Below are 19,728 nucleotides of genomic sequence, written 5' to 3'. Positions count from 1 at the left end.
AATTTTATGTTGCATGGGATAGGATAGGAAAAGAGGCGGTCTTAGCGCCCCTATCCAGACTCCACATTTGACCCACACTTAATCCATATTTAAAGCTGAGATAAAATCTATTTTAGATGTCAATTTACTTATGCACAAAACTCCTGATTTCTTTCCAAATTAAACAAGGTACACTGTTCCAGTTTGACCCTGTTCAGCAAATGTGCTAAGTATTAGAGATAAAGAATTGAGTAAGACATGGCTCCACAGTGGTTATTAATTCAACATCCAGCAATCACCCCTTCCCAGCCCCTGACCCAGGTATATCTGCAATGGGTGCAGATGATTAACTTCAGCTCCAGTTCCAGGTATGAACCCTAACAAGGCAGGGGAGATAATCCCACCTCACCTCTACCTGTATCTAAACCAATCTGATCCACATTTATCTTGGTCAAAGGGATTCACTGAATCAGGAATGGGCAAGTGGCCCATTTCAGAGTGATGGGATATGAGAGATGTGCTGGGGCTTCTGGTAAATAATTTCCTTTGCTTTTCTGAAAGAACCTGCCCATTTTCTCCTTCTGGTTGATGTAGTAGTTGGATGCAAAGCCTAGGCCTATAGTCGTAGCTCTTTTGCCACTCTGAGAGAAGCCAAGCTAAAGATAAAGCTGACTCTGTAAGAGTCCAAGCAAAGAGGCAGAAGAGAACCAGGTCATGCTCAATTATATCACTAAGCCCCTGAATCAAACCAATCCTGAAGCCTTCCCTCTTTATCTTGGGACCTTTTAGTTTCCTGAGCCAATGAATCCCCTCTATCATTAAAGCCAGTTTTCTGCTAGTTGCAACATAATGAGCCCTAACCAAGACAGCTGCCCAGTAACACTTCTGCCTTCTTTAGGTAACAGCACCCTGAGTTCCTTTTGGGGATCCACCGTTCCCCAACTCTAAAGCTATGTGCTTCGGTGGGGCTCTTTCCCTTGCCAAAAAGTCAACTAAATTCCCCTAATTCCAAGGACATATTCCAGAGTAGATAATTGCCCTGAGTTGGTTCAATTAGAGAAAAACTGGGTAAGACTTTCCCTCTCTTTGTTACACTTGAATCTTACAGGGCCTAGGCTGGTGCCACAAGGGGAAGGCCATTTGAGGGGGGAGCAACTCAGAGGAAATAAAATTAAGACATGAAGAGAGAGAACCAAGGCATGAAGACATCATACGGGCTCCCAGATCAAGCTGTGCCGGATGATCTCCCTTTGGGCCTCACGTCTACACTAAAAACTTACCTCTTCTACTTTAACTCCATTTGAATGGGGTCTTCTGTCACTTGCAGGACCTGCCCTCAAAGAGTTAACTCCAGCAAATATAGTAATCTTAGCTCTGCATACTTAATACTCTCCAGCTGAAATAAACTCATTTGAGTTTGCACTGCTTTTTACTACTAATAATATAAACCTTTTATCAAAAATTGCTTACAGTAAAAATCATTAACTTTACTCTAAATGTCCGAAATACTTTCACAGATGCATTGGAAAGAATTTCCAAGTGAAGTTTACAATGCAGCCACTAAATCAGCTTTGTTTAATACAGCAGTTCAATTAAGTTCTAATTAAATTCTGATCTCTCATGTTCCAATTAAGCTAATCCAAAAGCATGGCTAGATGTCAAGGGATCGCTTAAGAACATCAACCCAACTGTAATGTTGAATCTTTATGAGACATTTACATGTCTCAAACTTAATTCGTTCCAGTAGAATATAACCCAGTTTATGGTAGAACAGAAAGGGTATTTTGGCTTTTTAACCAACCTTCAGTCTAAGGAGAATGCTGAAGTTCTATTTCTACAATTGTACATTTGATTTCCTGCCTGAAAACTATTTTTCCCCATCCAAATCACGTACTCTGGCCAGCCCAGGGCACCAGGGAAGGCAGCTATAACCATAATAGGAAGATCAGGAAGGTCAATGTCAAGGCAGATTCAGTAAGGAGAAGGCAAGTCTCCATAAAAACTCTACTTCCACAAAAACTCTTTTCTCAGTATCAAAATTATTTGTAAACCTAGCTTCACAGTCATGTTTCCAAGAGACCAAGGGGTCTGGAGTATTCCCTTCAAGGCCTGCTCCTTGATCAGAGAAGGCATGTCGAGATCTGTATAAAAGGAAACTTCTGGTTGAGACTCCAGTGATATACATGTCCTGATCCATCTCACTATTCCTGCCTGAAACTGAATTTATTTTTTCTCTGTCAACCTGTACTCATCTCTCCTCCCTCTGCCTTTTCACCTGCTGACATTTCCTGAGTCCCTCCTTCGAGCACAGTCTTACTAACAATGGATACACAATATCTCACTCAATCCTCCCAAAATCTCTGGTGAGGTGGGTACTATGATTATGAACCTCCCCATTTAACAGATAAGAAAACTGAGGCTCACAGAGTTTAAGGAATCTTCCCAGGGGCCCAGAGCTAGCAAAATTTGGAGGGAGGATTCAAGCCCACATTTCTGACTCCAGCGCTCCTGTCCTTCATTGCTGTATCCTGCCACAGCCCTCTACATTCCTTTTTAAATTTTATTTATTTATTTATTTTAATTGACACATTGCAATTGTACATACCTATGGGGTACAATCTGATGTTTTGATATATATACATATATATATGTTGTATAATGTGATAGGGTCAGGATAGTTAATGTATCTGTCACTTCATGCATTTATCATTTGCTTGTGGTGAAAACATTCAAAAGACCCGTCAATTCTAGCTATTATGTAATATACAAAACTTAACTGTTAGCCATAGTCTTTACCATGCAACAGAACACCAGAGAACTTATTCCTCTTATCTAATTGTAATTTTGTACACACTGGCCAACCTCTTCCTGTTTTCCTTTTTCCCTTCCCCTCGCCAGTGTCTGGTAACCACTGTTATATTCTCTGTCTCTATAACATCTACCTTTCTGGAGATTCCATATATGAGACCATATGATATCTGTCTTTACATGCCTGGCTTATTTCATTTAACATAATGACTTCCGAATCCATCTGTATTGCTGCAAATGGCAGGATTTCATTCCTTTTTATGGCTGAATAGTATTCCATTGTATATACCACATTTTTAAAATCCATTCATAAACTGTTGGACACTTAGGTGGATTCCATATCTTGGCTGTTGTAAATTGTGCTGCAATGAACATGGGAGTGCAAACATCTCTTTGACATACTGACTTCCTTTCTTTCGAGTATACACCCAGTATTGGGATTGCTAGGTCATATGGTAGTTCTATTTTTAATTTCTTGAGGAACCTCCATACTGTTTTCCATAATGACTGTACTAGTTTACACTCCCACCAACAGAGTTCACTCTACATGAATGAACCCAGCCAAGGCCAGAAGAAACTCTCAGCTGAGTCCAGTCTAAATTGCTAACCTGAAGAATAGTGAGCTAAATAAATGGTTGTAATTTTAAGCCACAAACTGTTGAGGTAGTTTGCTATGCAACAAAAATTTAACTGATGCAGTATATAATAACTGAAATGCAATTTATGGCCAAATGATAATGTTCCCCTATTTGGCCGTCAGTCAAGACTGCTACTACAGCCATCTGGCACAAAGCCATGTCCCCGAAAGCAAGAGTACAAAGCTTCAGACCAGAGAAAGAAAATCCTGCCACAAAGCCACTGCCCTTTATTTTGTAAGAGAACCATTGGGTCACCCACAGGTCAGAGGCTGCTGACTTTCTTTTCAAAGCCTTGTCCTTTAAGGATGACTTTGATTTTTAGAAACATAAGCAACTCCTAGCCAAGTTTGGGGAATGAAGTGCTCAATGCTCTTTTGTTAAAAAGAAAAAGAAAAGAAGCATGACTATAAAGTTATAATAAGGTTTTCTTACAAGGCTTACAAACTGGATATGACAGCAATTTCAAGTCACAATGGAAATATTTTCAGCATCAACAGACTTATCACCATGAAACATAATAGGAATGAAAGTCAGGTTCCGGAGACAGATTCCTAGGTTCAAACCCTGCCTCTTCCTCTTAGTAGCTATATGAACGTGGGTGCCTCTCTGGGCCTCAGTTTCCTCAATCACAAAATGGGAAGATAAAGAAGATAAAGCCACTCATTCACAGGGTTATTGTGATGATTAAATGAAATCACAATGTGAAACGATGCCTGCCATATAGGAAGTACTCTACAAATGACTGTCATTTAGAAAATGATCACCACTGATGGGTAGGGTCAGCCTTCCTACACCGACTTGGATGGTAACTGTTTGGCAATGGTAGATCATTACGAAATAGCCCCTCACTTTGAGCCATTATTCACATTTAATTCCAAAATATAAAATTGGAATCTGCTGTCTTGACCCATTTAAATACCATGATATTCAATCAAACGTAATAAGGTCAGATAAAAACCCAGTTTCCTCCACTCCTAGATACCTGCACCAGAGAAATGAAAACACATGTCCACACAAAGATTTGTATGAAAACGTTCAAAGTGGCATTATTCATAACAGCCAAAAAGTGGAAGCAACTCCAAAACAAAATGTGATGTCTCAATACAATGGAATATTATTTGGTAACAAAAGTGAAGTACTGATAATATTTACAACATGGAACCTCAAAAACCCCATGCTAAGTAAAATAAATCAGATTGAGAACATCACATATTGTGTGATTCTAGTCATATGAAATGTCCAGAAAAGGTGAATCTGTACATAGGAAGTAGATTAGTGGTAGCCTTGGGCTGGGAGTGGGAATGCGGAGTGGTTACAAATGGGCACGAGATCTTTTTTGGGATGAAAAAAATGTTCCAAAATTAGATTGTGGTGATGGTCACACAACTCTGTAAATTTGCTCCACTTAAAATGAGTAGATTTTTAAAATCTTTTTTTTTTAATTGTGGTAAAATACATGTAACATAAAATTTACCATCTTAACCATTTTTTAACGCACAGCTCAGTAATGTTAAGTGCATCCGCGTTGTTGTGTAACCAGTCTTTGGAACTCTACACATCTTGCAAAATTGAAACGCATCAAACGACTCCCCCTTCCCCTCTCCCCCCAGCCCCCGGTAGCCACCATTCTACTTTCTGTCTCTATGAATTTGACTACTCTAGGTACGTCATATAAGTGGAATCATACAGATGTGTTTTTTTGTGACTGGTTTATTTCACTTTGAATGTTCTCCTCTTAAGATCCAGTGTCAATACACTGGGTGTGTGGTAGGCTGAACAGTGGCCCCCCAAAATGTCAACATTTCAATTCCTGGAACCTGTGAATATGTTACTTTACATGGTAAAAGAACTTTGCACGTGTGATTAAATTAAGGATCTTGAAATGGAGAGGGTTAACTTGGACTATCCAGGAGGGCCCAATGTAATCGCAAGGGTCCTAATAGGGGAGGCAGGAGGATCAGAGTCAGAGAAGGAGATGTGAGTTCTGCCCTAGAGTCTCTAGAAGGTACACAGCCCTAAAGGCCCATTTTAGACTTCTATACCAGAAATATTCTATACACTAGGATGGGCAGGACAGTCCCTCACAATAAAAAACTGTCCTGCATTCTAAATATTTTCAAATATTTCATTGGATATTGATTTTTTTTAAAAAACTTGTTTATAATTATCTGAGCCTAGAACTTAACCCCATTTAACATATGAACACAAGGTCTTTCTGCACTGAGTTTTCCAGGAAAGCAACTTCCATTGAACCAGCATACTTCAAAAAATTCATAGAAGGATTCATATTATCTTTTCATTCTATTTTTCCATGAACTTTTTGAAGTACCCCCATATGTTAAGAGAAAATTGTATTTTGCTTTATTAAGCACCTAAGAGTTTTTCACCATTTCAGAAAATCTTATCACTAAGGGCAATACCACATACAGTATTCGAGTGACTTGTCACAACACATGTAATTCAGTCTGCCTTTTGTAGCCATTGTAGGCATGGTGATTCTATATATAGGTGCAAGCAAGTGACTACTTCAATGTAGTTTTACCTGAGCATTAAAAAAGGAAATACATATTTTTTGTATTATAAATTATTTTCATTTTATTTCTCCTTTATATTATAATCTAGTATAATATAAATGACCACTATATATTTTTTGATATTGTTATATAGATAGATGTGATAGATTATTATTATTATTATTATTTTTTTTTTTTGTCATTTTTTTGTGACCGGCACTCAGCCAGTGAGTGCACTGGCCATTCCTATATAGGATCCGAACCCGCGGCGGGAGCGTCGCCGCGCTCCCAGCGCAGCACTCTACCGAGGGCGCCACGGGCTCGGCCCTGTGATAGATTATTATAATGGCCCCTCACTAATCATGCCTCTTGGGTCCTTGCCCCTTTGCCATGTGACTTTACTACTTCCACCAGCCATGAAAAGATGGAGTCCATTTTCCACCTGCTTATGAGTTGCTTTGTGAGTTGCTTTGACCAATGGAATGTGCTGGAAGTACTGTTGGAGTTCTGGAGCTTTGCAGTTCTCCCTTTGCCTCTTGGCAATCTGCCCTGAGACCACCATGCTGTAAAGGAGTTGGTCTGGCCCACTGGAAGATCAGAGGCCACACAGAGAACTGAAGTGCCCCAGCTAACAGCCAACAGCCAGCACCAAGGCCCCAGATGTGTCATGAGGCCAGCTTGTACCTTCTAGCCCAGCCCAGTCACCAGGTGAATGGAGCCACATCAGTGAGCCCGGGTGAGACCAACACAAGAAACTCCCAGTCAGCCCACAGAATCGTGAGAAATAATAAATCGCAGTTATTTTAAGCCACGAAGTTTTGGGGTAGTTTATTATATGACACAGCAATCAGGTAACTGACAAATAGGCCCTGTTATCTAACCATTTTATTTCAGGATAGTAAGAAGGGCTCTATGCAATGCTACGATAAGGAGGCATTGAGCCCAGTAGGGTTGAGATCACTGCTCTAAGGTTTTCCACTGCTCTTAAAATAAAATCCATACTCCTTACTGGCCTACATGATACAGCTGCTGCCGAGCTGACCTGGCCAACTGCATCTCCCATCTCTTTTGCCCACTCGGCTTCAGTCATACTGGCCTCCTTTTTTGTCCTTGAAATAGGCCATTGAATCTGGCGGTACTGGGTCATGAAGTAATTTTGAAAAGAGTTGTACCAGAGGATGGAGGTGCCAGAGTGTCACTTTAAAGAGAGAATGCATGGTAAAAACATGGAGGTGAGGTGATTTATTCACTGTGTCAGTGAAAATGAAGTGAAGAAAGAGAAAATAGTCTAGAAGGAGCAGCAGGGTCAAATATATGGGTTTGGAAATGATATTTATTTATAACTTCTAGTGTTCCTGATTACAAAGGTGATTAATGGTTATCTTAAAAATTACAAATGTTGGGCTGGCCCGTGGCTCACTCGGGAGAGTGCGGTGCTGATAACACCAAGGCCACGGGTTCGGATCCTATATAGGGATGGCCGGTTTGCTCACTGGCTGAGCGTGGTGCTGACAACACCAAGTCAAGGGTTAAGATCCCCTTACCGGTCATCTTTAAAAAAAAAAATTACAAATGTTATCGAAATACTGGCATATAACATAGGAGAGTAAAAGCCCCAAAACTTTCATCTCTTTCCCAACTTCCATGTGATTTTTCACTGATTGGCTGATAGATTTAGGTACTATTATCCGCATTCACTTACTGTTGGCTTGGTCTACATATACTGCACAAATCAGTACACATAACAGAAACATCTGTACAATACCTATCGTTAGCCCACAGGTGTATTTCTACCAGCTACGTGTACAAAGCAATCATTTTCCATTCTTTATCTTTCACACAATATATTTGTTTAACTCAATATAAAATACTAGTAGCACCCAGCTAATTTCACAGAAAAACTAAAAGGCCCATTGACTTTATTTATAGATTTCCCTTTAATGCCATACAGATATCACTAAAATCTCTATGACCTTTTTACACATGGTTAAAAACAACCATTTGGGAAAGGGTTAAATAAACCTCTTTCACTGGTTAAATTCACGTCATGAAATGTGCAGGGTCTTGAACTAATTCTAAGACAGATAATTCACGAAAATCATACACTGAGGCTTATTCTCTGAATTATAATTTTCTCCAAAATTTAAGGAATAGAGAAATATCTGCTTATTAAATAAGATAAATTTTATTCTGAGCATTTAAAAGATTTAAATATCTAATGATAAACAAACTATCTGATTAGGATTTTTATTATATTCATAACATCCATAATGACAGGTATAAAGCTGGCTTGTTAGCTCAGTTGGTTAGAGCATGGTGCTGATAAAACCAGGTCCAGCCGAGCCCGTGGCGCACTCGGGAGAGTGCGGCGCTTGGGTCGCGCAGCGACGCTCCCGCCGCGGGTTCGGATCCTATACAGGAATGGCCGGTGCACTCACTGGCTGAGTACCAGTCACGAAAAAGACAAAAAATAAATAAATAAATAAATAAAAATAAAAAATAAATAAAATAAAAAGACCTAAAGATAAAACCAGGTCCAGGGTTTGATCTCTGTACCAGCCAGTCACCAAAAAACCAAAAAACAATATATATAAAAGAATCGGATAATTAGCAAATCAAAATCAAATAATCAAGTTTGCCCATACTGTCAGGGACAGACCTGGGCTGGAAGCAGAGTCTGTCTGATTCCGGAGGATGGCTTCTGAACCACTGGACCATGTACCATATGCTGTCTCATTCATGTGCACACACACATGCATGTGCGCATGCACACACACACCACACATCAAACACCAGGCATGTGTGTAACTGTCCAAGTGCTCTATGGCATAGCAATGAGTGTCACCTCTTGCCTTCTCTCTCTATGCTCTTATCCTCTGGTCTTCCTTGTAGTTTCATGGTACTCACAGGACAATCTAACTAAAGGGCTAGCTACCTTCTTACTCCTCTTTTCCACACTCTGCAGATTTCATCTGGCCTCTGCTTCTGGTAAGCTGTTAGACCAACCAGCAGCATGGTGTGGTAAAACTCCCAGACTCAGGAACCACACTGCTTGGTTTGAATCTTGGCTCTTCCACTTGCTAGCTGTGTACTTGAGCTTCTTGGTTAACCTTGATGCTGTACAGCCCTTATCTGTAATGTGGTGATAATAGTACCCACCTCTGAGGATTGTTGGGAGGATTAAATGAGTTCCTGCCAGTAACGTGCTTACAATGACATCTAGCACAAAGGGCTCTAAAAGTGCTAGCAACTACTATTCCTGAACTGTAGCCTCTTGCTCAACCCTCTGGCTCCCCACTAGCTAAGGGCCTTTCAATTTGGAAGGATTTGCTTCCGAGGACCCAACATACCTGGATAGCCTCCCCCCATAGTTGACCTTCCTCCAGAGGCAGTAGATCCAGACACTGCAGGTACAATTTATAAATTACCTCTTGCACAAAATAGTTACAGCAAACTGAAGAAAAGGTCACCAGCCTCCACAGAGTGCTTCTCGTAACTTAATTGCTATCTTAAAAGTAGGTCCTGACTTTCATTCATTCATTCATCCAACAAATATTTACTGGACCCTTACTATGCTGCAGGCACTTTGGGGGCTACATCATAAAACAAAACAGAAAATAACAAAAGCAAGTATAAATAACTAGAAGCCACCATTTTAAAGGCAAAATACAAAGCAGCAATTATTCTTGAGTGACCTAATATAAATTCCATTTCAAGATATAATTTGAATGGCCCCAATAAACAATGAATTATGCTGCTACTGTAGAATGATTTGGATGTAGACTCAGTTGTGGGTTACAGATAAGAATGCTCTAGTTATCTAATTTTGGTTGGAGGCTGGACACCATTCAGTCTAAGCATCTATTCCCAATGACAATATGCGAGGAACAGCTGAATCAAGAAAATGCAAATCCGTTGTGCAGATCTGGATAACACGAGTTCCACTTGGGTCTGACAAATGATGAGATGGCAATAAAGTAATTTTTAAGACTTCAAACACAATTCAGAAAAGACTACGTGACCAGGGGAAAAAATGGAGAGAATCAGATTTAAGTAAAAAATCCTAAGTCAGGAAATGAAAAAAGTGAATAGTAATTTACACACCTTGCATATTTGAAGCATTCAAAATACTGAGCTTCCTGGCAAAGCCTGAAAGGAAGAGGGGTAAGAAGCTAACATCCCTTGGTGTCTGGCAGCATCATTAAATACTTCCCCTCTCTGTCAGTTTTGTGTAGCTATAACAGAAATAACTGAGACTGGGTAATTTATAAAGAACAGAGGTTTATTTGGCTTAGAATTCTGGGACAGCTGCATCTGGCACAGGCCTTGGGCTGCTTCTACTCATGGTGGAAAGTGGCAGGCAGCCGGCAGGTACAAGCAGATTACAAGGCAAGAGGAAGCAAGAGAAACAGGGAGGGGAGGTGCCATGGTCTTTTTAAACAACCAGCTCTTGCAGGAACTAATAGAGCGAGAACTCACTCATTAATCCCCCCACATAGGGACAGCACTAACCCACTCATGAGGGATTGCCCAATAACTCAAAACTACCACACTAGAGATCAGATTTCCATGAGTTCTGGGAGGACAATACATCCAAACTCCATCACTCTACTAGTCTGAAATAAGTTTCTCGTAAGCCTGTTTAACTCTTGAAGTAATATATTGTCTTTGAAAGTATATTTGCTTCCTCCAGAAGTCAGAAATACTTTTCTCATAAGCCTATTTTGTTCTTGAAGTATTATATTGTCCTTGAAAGTATATTGGCTTCCTCCACTTGTCTGGCTATTAATCACTGCTTGTATATTTGGCTTTTCTAAGAAGAGCTCGCTTATCTGCACAAATGGGTAGCCTAGTGAATGCTGAGGAAAAAAAAATGTATCGACCTTGGAAGAATCTGCTTATAAAAACTCTGTGAGACCTGAGCTTGGGATCCAGATTTTCAGGCATTAGTCTGTCTGCACCACACTCAGCCAGTGATTTTTTTTTTTTTTTTTAAAGATGACCGGTAAGGGGATCTTAACCCTTGACTTGGTGTTGTCAGCACCACACTCAGCCAGTGAGCGAACTGGCCATCCCTATATGGGAACTGAACCCGGGGCCTTGGTGTTATCAGCACCGCACTCTACCGAGTGAGCCACGGGCCAGCCCAGCATTAGTCTGTCTGGTCCTGCTAGCATAATAAACTCTTGGGTCTCCAACCTTCTGAGTACTGGTCACTTCTTGCTGGGTCCGTTTCTACAGCATAGAGATGGTGGCAGACACAGGATTATTGTGCAGCCATCGGGGTGTCATGGGGCCTACAGAGGATAGTGGGTTTTGGAGGGAGGGTGGGGGATCAGGTTTATGGTGGAGGCAAAAATGGAAGGTGGACTGTAGACTGGAAGGCAGGGCCATAGGAGGACGGTGGTGGCAAAGAGAGAACGGCTGGCCCACGCACACGTGAGGGAGATGGTGGGGTCATGTGGTTTGTGGATGTTAGCCCTCTTGAGTTTATTGACTAGTGTTATCTGTTTTGCTATAAATAAGTCAAAACTTACTTGGTTTTGAGATCAATTTTAGGAACTTAGAAAAAAGTTGTTGTAGAAAACTTTGCCTTGAATATGCCTATTTCTTTTCCCCCAAAAGAGTGAGATGGAAACAATGGAAGAAACGTCAAAATGCTCCTTCAGGTACACCCTCCCATCCTTCACGTGCCTCCCCTCGTGCTTCACGTGCTTCCACTCTGTCAGGCAGTGCATCAGGTAGGCTGGAGCTGGCTGTCTGGGGCCTTTCAGATTTCCATGAGTCCTGGGAGGACAATACATTCAAAGTGCATCATTTTGCCCCTGGCCTCCCACAACTCTTGTCCCTCTCACTTATAAAATAAAATCTTTCCACCCCAACAGTCCCCAAAGTCTTAGCTTTCTCCAGCACCAACTTTAAATTCCAAAGTCCAAAGTCGTAAGTCTCATGTGAAACCAAGAGGAAAAGTCCTTCCAGGATTTGAACGATTCTTGGACAGCTGCATCCACATTTTCAGGTATCTGTATAGCAACACCCCCCAGTTAACATTGTAACTCCGTTCTTAGTCTGTTGATTCAGAGGCATGAAGAGCCCAAAGTGGCCAGGTGGCAGCCCTAACTTCCAGTCCAATGAGATCATTTTTGTGTCTACTGATGGAAGCATTCTTCTGTCTGGAACCAAAACCTCTAGGCCAGCAGAACATAAAGTTGCGGGGACAGGAAGCAAAAATTTTGCTAATGGGTCCAGGGGTAATGCTGAGTGGTGCCACTTGTGTTTCCACCCTTGATCCCTGGACCCGTTATTCCCGGCTATGGGAGAGACAGTACCATATATTGGGTGCTGATTTAGAGTATATACAGTCTGCTGGAGAACTTTGCCCTAGCCCTGCAGCGTATTCTGTGACTTCAAAAGGCCATTCCACCATTCTATCAGACCAGCTGCTTCAGGATGATGGGGAACATGGTAAGACCAATGAATTACATGAGCATGAGCCCACTGCCACACTTCTTTAGCTGTGAAGTGAGTTCCTTGGTCAGAAGCAATACTGTGTGGAATGCCATGATGGTGAATAAGGAATTCTGCGAGTCCATGGATGGCAGTTTTAGCCAAAGCATTTCGTGCTGGGAAGGCAAATCCATATCCAGAGTAAGTGTCTATTCCAGTAAGGACAAAACATTGTCCCTTCCATGATGGAAGTGGTCCAGTGTGACCAACCTGCCACCAGGTGGCTGGATGATCACCCCGGGGAATGGTGCCATATTGGGGGCTCAGTGTTGGTCTCTGATGCTGGCAGATTGGGCAGTCAGCAGTTGCTATAGCCAGATTGGCCTTGGTGAGTGGAAGTCCATGTTGCTGAGCCCATGCGTAACCTCCATCCCTGCCACCATGGCCACTTTGCTCATGAGCCCACTGGGTGATAACAGGGTTGGCTGGAGAAAGAGGCTGACTAGTATCCACAGAATGGGTCATCCTGTCCACCTGACTATTAAAGTCCTCCTTTGCTGAGATCACCCTTTGAAGAGCATTCACACAGGAAACAAATATCTTCACATCCTTTGCCCACTCAGAGAAGTCCATCCACATACATTTTCCCCCAAATTTCTTTCTCACCAATTTTCCAATCATGTTCTTTCCACGTCCCTGACCATCCAGCCAAACCATTGGCTACAGCCGATGAATCAGTATATAATTGCACATCTGGCCATCTCTCCTTCCAAGCAAAGTGCACAACCAAGTGCCCTGCCCGAAGTTCTGCCCATTGAGAAGATTTCCCCTCACCACTGTCCTTCAGGGATGTCCCAGAAAAGGGGTGCAGTGCTGCAGCTGTCCACTTTTGGGTGGTGCCTGCATATTGTGCAGAACCATCTGTAAACCAGGCTCTAGCCTTGTCTTCCTCTGTCAACTGATCATAGGGAACTCCCCATGAGGCCACAGGTGAGAGAGAGAGGTGGGGGGGAGAAGGCAGTGTAGCAGAAGTAGGAACCACAGGCATTTGGGCCACTTCTTCATGTAACTTACTTGTGCCTTCAGGACCATCGTGCTTGGGCCCGATCACGTATATACCATTTCCATTTGATGATCGAGTGCCGCTGCACACGCCCAGCCTTATGACTTGCTGGGTCAGATAGCACCCAGTTCATGATGGGCAGCTCAGGTCGCATGGTAACTTTGTGGCCCATGGTCAAGTGTTCAGTTGCTACTACGGCCCAGTAGCAGGCCAGGAGCTATTTCTCAAAAGGAGAGTAGTTACCTGTGGACGATGGCAGGGTCTTGCTCCAAAATCCTAAGGGTCTCCGCTGTGATTCACCTATAGGGCCCTCTTCCTCCCAATAACAGGAGCAGCTCTGCCATCCCTTTAACAGTTAAGGAAACTGAGGCTCACAGATTACTTAGATCCACACTGCAAGGAAGTGACTGAGCAGGATCTTGAACTTCAGTGTGCCTGACCGCTTTTAAAGTTTATCATTTCTTGCAGGTTAACAGTTTTAAGAGCCCACATTGTCCACATTCCTTGGTCATTCATTATAACATTAAAACTTTAATGCTCCATTCAAGCACCCTAACCATTTTTTTATTAGCATATTCATTCTTATAAATCATGATATTTCTTTTTTTTTTTTTTTTTTTTTGTCGTTTTTTCGTGACCGGCACTCAGCCAGTGAGTGCACCGGTCAGTCCTATATAGGATCCGAACCCGCGGCGGGAGCGTCGCCACGCTGCCAGTGCAGCACTCTACCAACTGCGCCACGGGCTCGGCCCCCTAACCATTTTCATTTAGTCTCAGCAGCAGCTCATCTGCAGGATGTCAAAGATGAATTGTGAGTTGGCACAAGGATGCCTCATTAATCTCTAATACAAATATAAATTTCTCTGATTCTTTAAAAGCATTTTATCACTGCCTGGAGGCTGGAAACTGTTTCTAGCCCCCTCTTGTACAAAACTATTTGTGGGCAAACATTAGCTTTGCAACCTTCAATGTAAAATCTTAATTACTGCCCTTTTATCTGATTTTCGTGCCCTCTGAAGGGGTATAAATTAGAAGAATAATGGTCGAATAAATTAGAGTTAAGGTTGCACAATGGAATGTAGCTGCCCCAAGGTCCAGAAATGAATTCCCAGCATCAGATCCACTCTTGCTTCTTCTCCTCATTCATTCTCATTTCACAGGAGCAAAAAAGAACAGATGCAGAGGGGAGAAAAATAAAAACCTCAGTTCATCATTATCCTTCACCTACCAAAGGCTTTACTGCTAGTCTGTGGTTTTCTGGAGGACAGGGCTGTGTCTTGTCCTCGAGGCCTGACTCCCATGATCAGCACATAGTAGAGCTTAATGAGTGTGTTGAACAGAATTAAACTTGGGTGACTTAACCTGCTTGCAGATATTCTTTACATGTATGTAAACAAAGAGATTCCAATGTGCTCATTTCATCATTTAATCATTATATTCCATCCCTCACCCAATCTAATCGAAGGCACAGCACACCGAATATAACTTGCTTAACAGTGAGATAAGAAAAATAGATACAATCACTGAAATGTGACTTGTGAGATGGTCTGGTCTCCCTCACTTAGAAGCAGAAGCTAAAGCCAGAGAGACAAAGCCATCTGACACTGCTCTCTGAACCCCCCAACCTCACTTCCACTCCATTTGGCAACATTTTGCACCTGTTGAACACCACATATAGGAGGGGAAGTTCAGTTATGAATAGTGGACAAGAATCAAGTTGTCAGGGGAAGCCAAATGAGCAAATAAAAAATAGATAAGAATTTGAAGCAGTTTAGAATGTATAACCTAAGGCAAGTTGTAACTTGTTCTCCAGAAAATAGCTATGAATGAAAAAAATCAGTATTTCTGGGAGCTATTTAGAAGGGAGCCTTCAACTCCCATTTATTGGAAAGGATGACAGCCCACGCTCTAGGATTATCTGGGCCCTGGTTGAAGATGTGCTCCATTGGTTACTAGTTGGGTGATCTTGGGAAAGTTCAACTTCTCTGAGTTCTATGGGCCCTTCTCTGTAAAACGGGGTTGATGAAAAAGATTTGGTTTAGAGAGTTATTGTGGGCCGGCCCGTGGCTCACTCGGTAGAGTGCGGTGCTGATAACACCAAGGCCATGGGTTCGGATCCTATATAGGGATGGCCGGTTTGCTCACTGGCTGAGCGTGGTGCTGACAACACCAAGCCAAGGGTTGAGATCCCCTTACCGGTCATCTTTTAAAAAAAAAAAAAAAAAAAAAGAGAGAGAGAGTTATTGTAAGGGTGAAATGAAATGATGCCTGGAAAGCATTTTGAACAGTGCTGAAACACAGTGGGCAACTAATCAACGAGACAGTGTCTTTGACTTTTGATACTATTTCTGATGATTATCATAGCAGCAAACCACAGGTGAGAGGACAGCAATTTCCTGGATTTGGCAGTCAGTACCTGAATCACTGACATTTATTTTACCAGCTTTTTCTGTTCATAGTCCCCTACAGAGGATCTGATCATTATGGTCTTTCCTGGTTCAAACAGGACAATTAGGTTTGTAGTAACAAGTCACAAGAAAGAGGTGGGATTGAGGTTTTGAATTCACCAGGCCTGAGCATCAAAACTAACCATTTCTGACATAGCAATATGAAGAAAGCCTTACAATCATGTCTTTGTTTGGGTTAGAGATGTGAAGCCCTTACCCTATTCCCACTCCTGAGAGCTACAGATGATGGCTGAACTGTATTTCAAGAGGACTAAGCTGAATGCTGGGCTTTGGTTTTGCTGAGTGGGCCATGCAAGCTGAGGGTGAGAGCTGAATTGTTTAGCATCTGTAAGTGATCTGCAGCAGCTATGAGGGGAGGCAGTGTCTGGAGAGAAGAGAAATGCTTCTAGAGAGGATTAGTAATGTATTGCTTGGTAGGATGTGAACAAAACCTTCTTTTCCACTGCTATGGTCTAAATGTTTGTCCCCTCCAAATCTCATGTGGAAGCTCGATCCCCAATGTGGCAGTGTTGAGGTGGGGGGGCCTTTAGGAGATGACTAGATTGTGAGGGCTATGGATTAATTCATTCATGGATTCATGGACTCATGGATAATGGGTTATCATGAGAGTGGCACTGGTGGCTTTGTAAGGAGAGCAAGTAAGCCTGTTAGCGCATTCTTGCTCTGTCGCCATGTGATACCCTCTAACACCTTCAGGCCCTGCAGAGTCCCCAACAGAAAGATGGCCATCACCAGGTATGCCCCCTGGGCCTTGGACTTTCCAGCTTCCAAAACTTGTAAGAAACAAATTCTGTCTTTATAAATTACCTAGTTTCAAGTATTCTGTTATCAACAATAGAAAATGGACTAATATACATACCTCCTCAAGAAATGAATCGTAAAAGAAACCTTCCTCGAGAAATCATTGTGGAATTGCATGTTTCTTCTGGGAGCTGGGACCAAGTCCCGAATCAGGCCTCCAGGTAGCCAAGGAACAAGAGAGAGGCCACTCAGGTAACAGGGTTAACCCACCCTACCTGGGAAGCACCTGTAGCTCAGTAGCACTAAAGATAAAATAAGCTAACATTTATTGAATTCTTCCTATTTATTGAGGGACTGGCCTAAGCACTTTGTGTGGGCTACCTCATTTCATCAGCATAATAATACTATGTGCAGGTGCTATGATCATCCTCATTTTACATACAAGGAAATGAGGTGGCTCAGAAAGACGAAATAACTTGTTCTAGGCTATGCAGCCCCCTCGGATGGAAGTGGACTTCAAAATTAGGTAAATTCGACTCCAGAGTCTTGCTCTTAACTACTATGCTATAAAACAAGGCCCAATTTACTAATTAACTGCATAATTAATATATGAGCAGGGGGTCAGGCTGTGTCATTTGCCACCCACTGCTCTCCCCGCCTTGACTATACTCACGAAAAAGATGAATATCTTCTTCTTCCTTTACCCTTCCAGGGAGTCCCTCCAGGGATGAGTCCAATAGAACAGACTTCCCAGATAGAAAAGAGCTGTGTTCTGGTTAAGGATACAGTAATATCGATGCTCCTCTGATGTCCAACCATGCACTCATTAGTCCAACATTTCTTTAGGGCCAGTTTAGGTTCACCATGTGCTAGGCATTGGCTACAGTATACTACAGCATTGAGTAGAGGTGCAGAAATAAATCAGAGAATCTGTCCTCATGGAACTTAAAATATCAGAGGAGATAGACATGTGGGTTAAGAATATCTTAATTAAGGGTGTCTTAATTTGCCATAAAATAAGGAACAGATGAACTACTCTGAAATCTAAGAGCTGAGATCAATTACTTCTAGTTTGGGCCCAGCAGGAAACTGGAAACCTGAGAGAGAAGTCCTGGAGCTGGGTTTGAAAAAGTAAGAACTTAAATATGCAGAGAAGAGAAGCTCAAGGATTTTTTTTCCAAAAAAAGAAGGAACATATGCACAGAGGCTGTGAAGCAGGGGGCTAGTACAGAGAACTCTGAGTTACTCTAGTTTGGCTGGGGACACGACCCAAGAAGGAGAGCAGAGGGAGATGAGACTAGGAAGGAAGGAAAGAAAGAAAAGACTGAGGAGGGCCTTAAAAGCCAGGCTGAGGGCTCTTGGCTTTGTTATGTGGATCCATGGTTCTCAAATGGTGTACTGTGGCCCGAGGTGTACCCCAAATTCTTCCTTCAAAAATGTGCTACCCGAATTCTGACCAACTTCTCATAATCCACTTCGGCCTCAAGTAAAGACACAACTGTCGTGGTGAGGCCTGTCAGAAGGAACATGATGCTGAGAGGATCAAGTGGTGGACAGTTAGGGGGAAGTAAGATATGGGGTAATTAAGAGGCAGGAGGGGCAGTATAATGTCCAGGCATTGCTAAAGAAAAATCAAGTGTTTGCTAGAACTGAGGTAAACTTCTTTTCCTCAGTATATAAAAGTACCGTCAGAGCAGTATGCAGTTCCTCTTAGACAGAGGCTTCGCAACTGCTTGGTGATATCATTAACTGTGAATGCTTTCATAGACCTCAGGATGTGTCAAACTGGGTTTGCACCGTAATTGCTGCCAACTTTTTTATTATCATTTTGAATTATTTAATCTGGATGTGAGTCCTAGCTCTGCCATTCACCCGTGATCATGTTTCAACTCTCTCTGTCCCTCCATTTTCTCATCTGCAAAATGCAGACAGTAATAAAAGAAGGAGCCTTATAAAGCTGTTGTGAAAGCTAACTGAAATAAAGGACGATAAACTCTGGCACAAAGTTCCTGGCACAGAGCAAGAGCTTGGTCAGTATTCACTGTTGTTGTTTTAGTCTCTTCGTGAGAGCCATCCAAAATTCTAGAATTCAAAACTGTGTAGGAAACACATATACCCAAAGAATCCTGTAAACTGTGGAAAAGAGGGAGCCTCTAAGGGTATCTGCATGGGGGTGTGTCAGGATCAGAAGTCAGTTCATAGAGTTAACTGGCTGCAGTGTGACAATGACCGACATTTACTAAGCACTTACTGCATGCCAGGCCTCTACCAAAGCAAGTTACATACATGACAGTTGGCATGATGTAGAGGATGGAGAGGCCAGAGGGGAAGAGATCAATCCAGAGCCAAATAAGAGGTAAGACGAGCTTTGATTAGTATATGTAGTAAACAGGAGCGGAAGACCCAAGAAACCTGGTAGATGCCATATTGGACAGGAGAATGGCAAGCAGGTAGGCCAAGCAGGGTGGAAAACCTCTCCAGAGCCCGAGTGGCCAGATATATGGCAGCTCACATATGTGCACAACTAGATGTTGTGACTGGAGTTGGGTAAGTGACCCAAAACACAGGCTTTCCCTCCCAAAGGGGTCGTTTTGAGAACAACAACTTGATGGTACTAAGATAATGAGCTGACATCTGATAAAAATGAATTACGGAGAATATAAAAATAAAGAAGCCTGGGGCTGACCATTTAGCTCAGTTGGTTAGAGCACGGTGTTACAATACTAAGGTCAAGGGTGTGGATCCCCATGCTGGCCAGCCGCCAATAAAATAAAACCGCCAAACAACTAACCTCAAAACATTTTTCTTTCTTTGCTTGGTGAAGCAGCCTAGCCATTCCGGGAAGCAGAACTGGAAAGATGAAAGTTTCCAAATACTCTTTGGGGGAACCTAAACAAACAAAAAACATTCCCATTGCAAATCCCAAATGACCCAAGTTAATCTGGGAGAAACATTTACTTCTGAACCAAAAAAAGATACCGTTCATCCAATATGACCTTAAATGTTACATTTTGCTCCAGACTAAGTTGGGCTGTATTACTAAAGAAATTTAAAATGTCCGTCCCTCTGAG

The 19,728-nt window shown here is 42.2% G+C and overlaps 1 protein-coding gene across 1 annotated transcript in view; it reads right to left on the bottom strand.

Moving 5' to 3' along the window:
• The window catches only part of IQCK (IQ motif containing K), a 140,675-nt gene that overhangs the window by 92,339 nt on the left and 28,608 nt on the right, over positions 1-19,728 (bottom strand). The window contains exon 3 of the mRNA XM_063099893.1: positions 19,449-19,546. Within this exon, the coding sequence (XP_062955963.1) occupies positions 19,449-19,546 (98 nt within the window). The remainder of the gene's footprint in view (positions 1-19,448; positions 19,547-19,728) is intronic.

Source organism: Cynocephalus volans, chromosome 6, assembly GCF_027409185.1.
Source record: "Cynocephalus volans isolate mCynVol1 chromosome 6, mCynVol1.pri, whole genome shotgun sequence".
In the NCBI taxonomy this organism is placed as follows: Eukaryota; Metazoa; Chordata; class Mammalia; order Dermoptera; family Cynocephalidae; genus Cynocephalus; species Cynocephalus volans.
The sequence above is the reverse complement of the archived record's forward strand: the minus strand, read 5'-3'. Positions and strand labels throughout refer to the sequence as shown.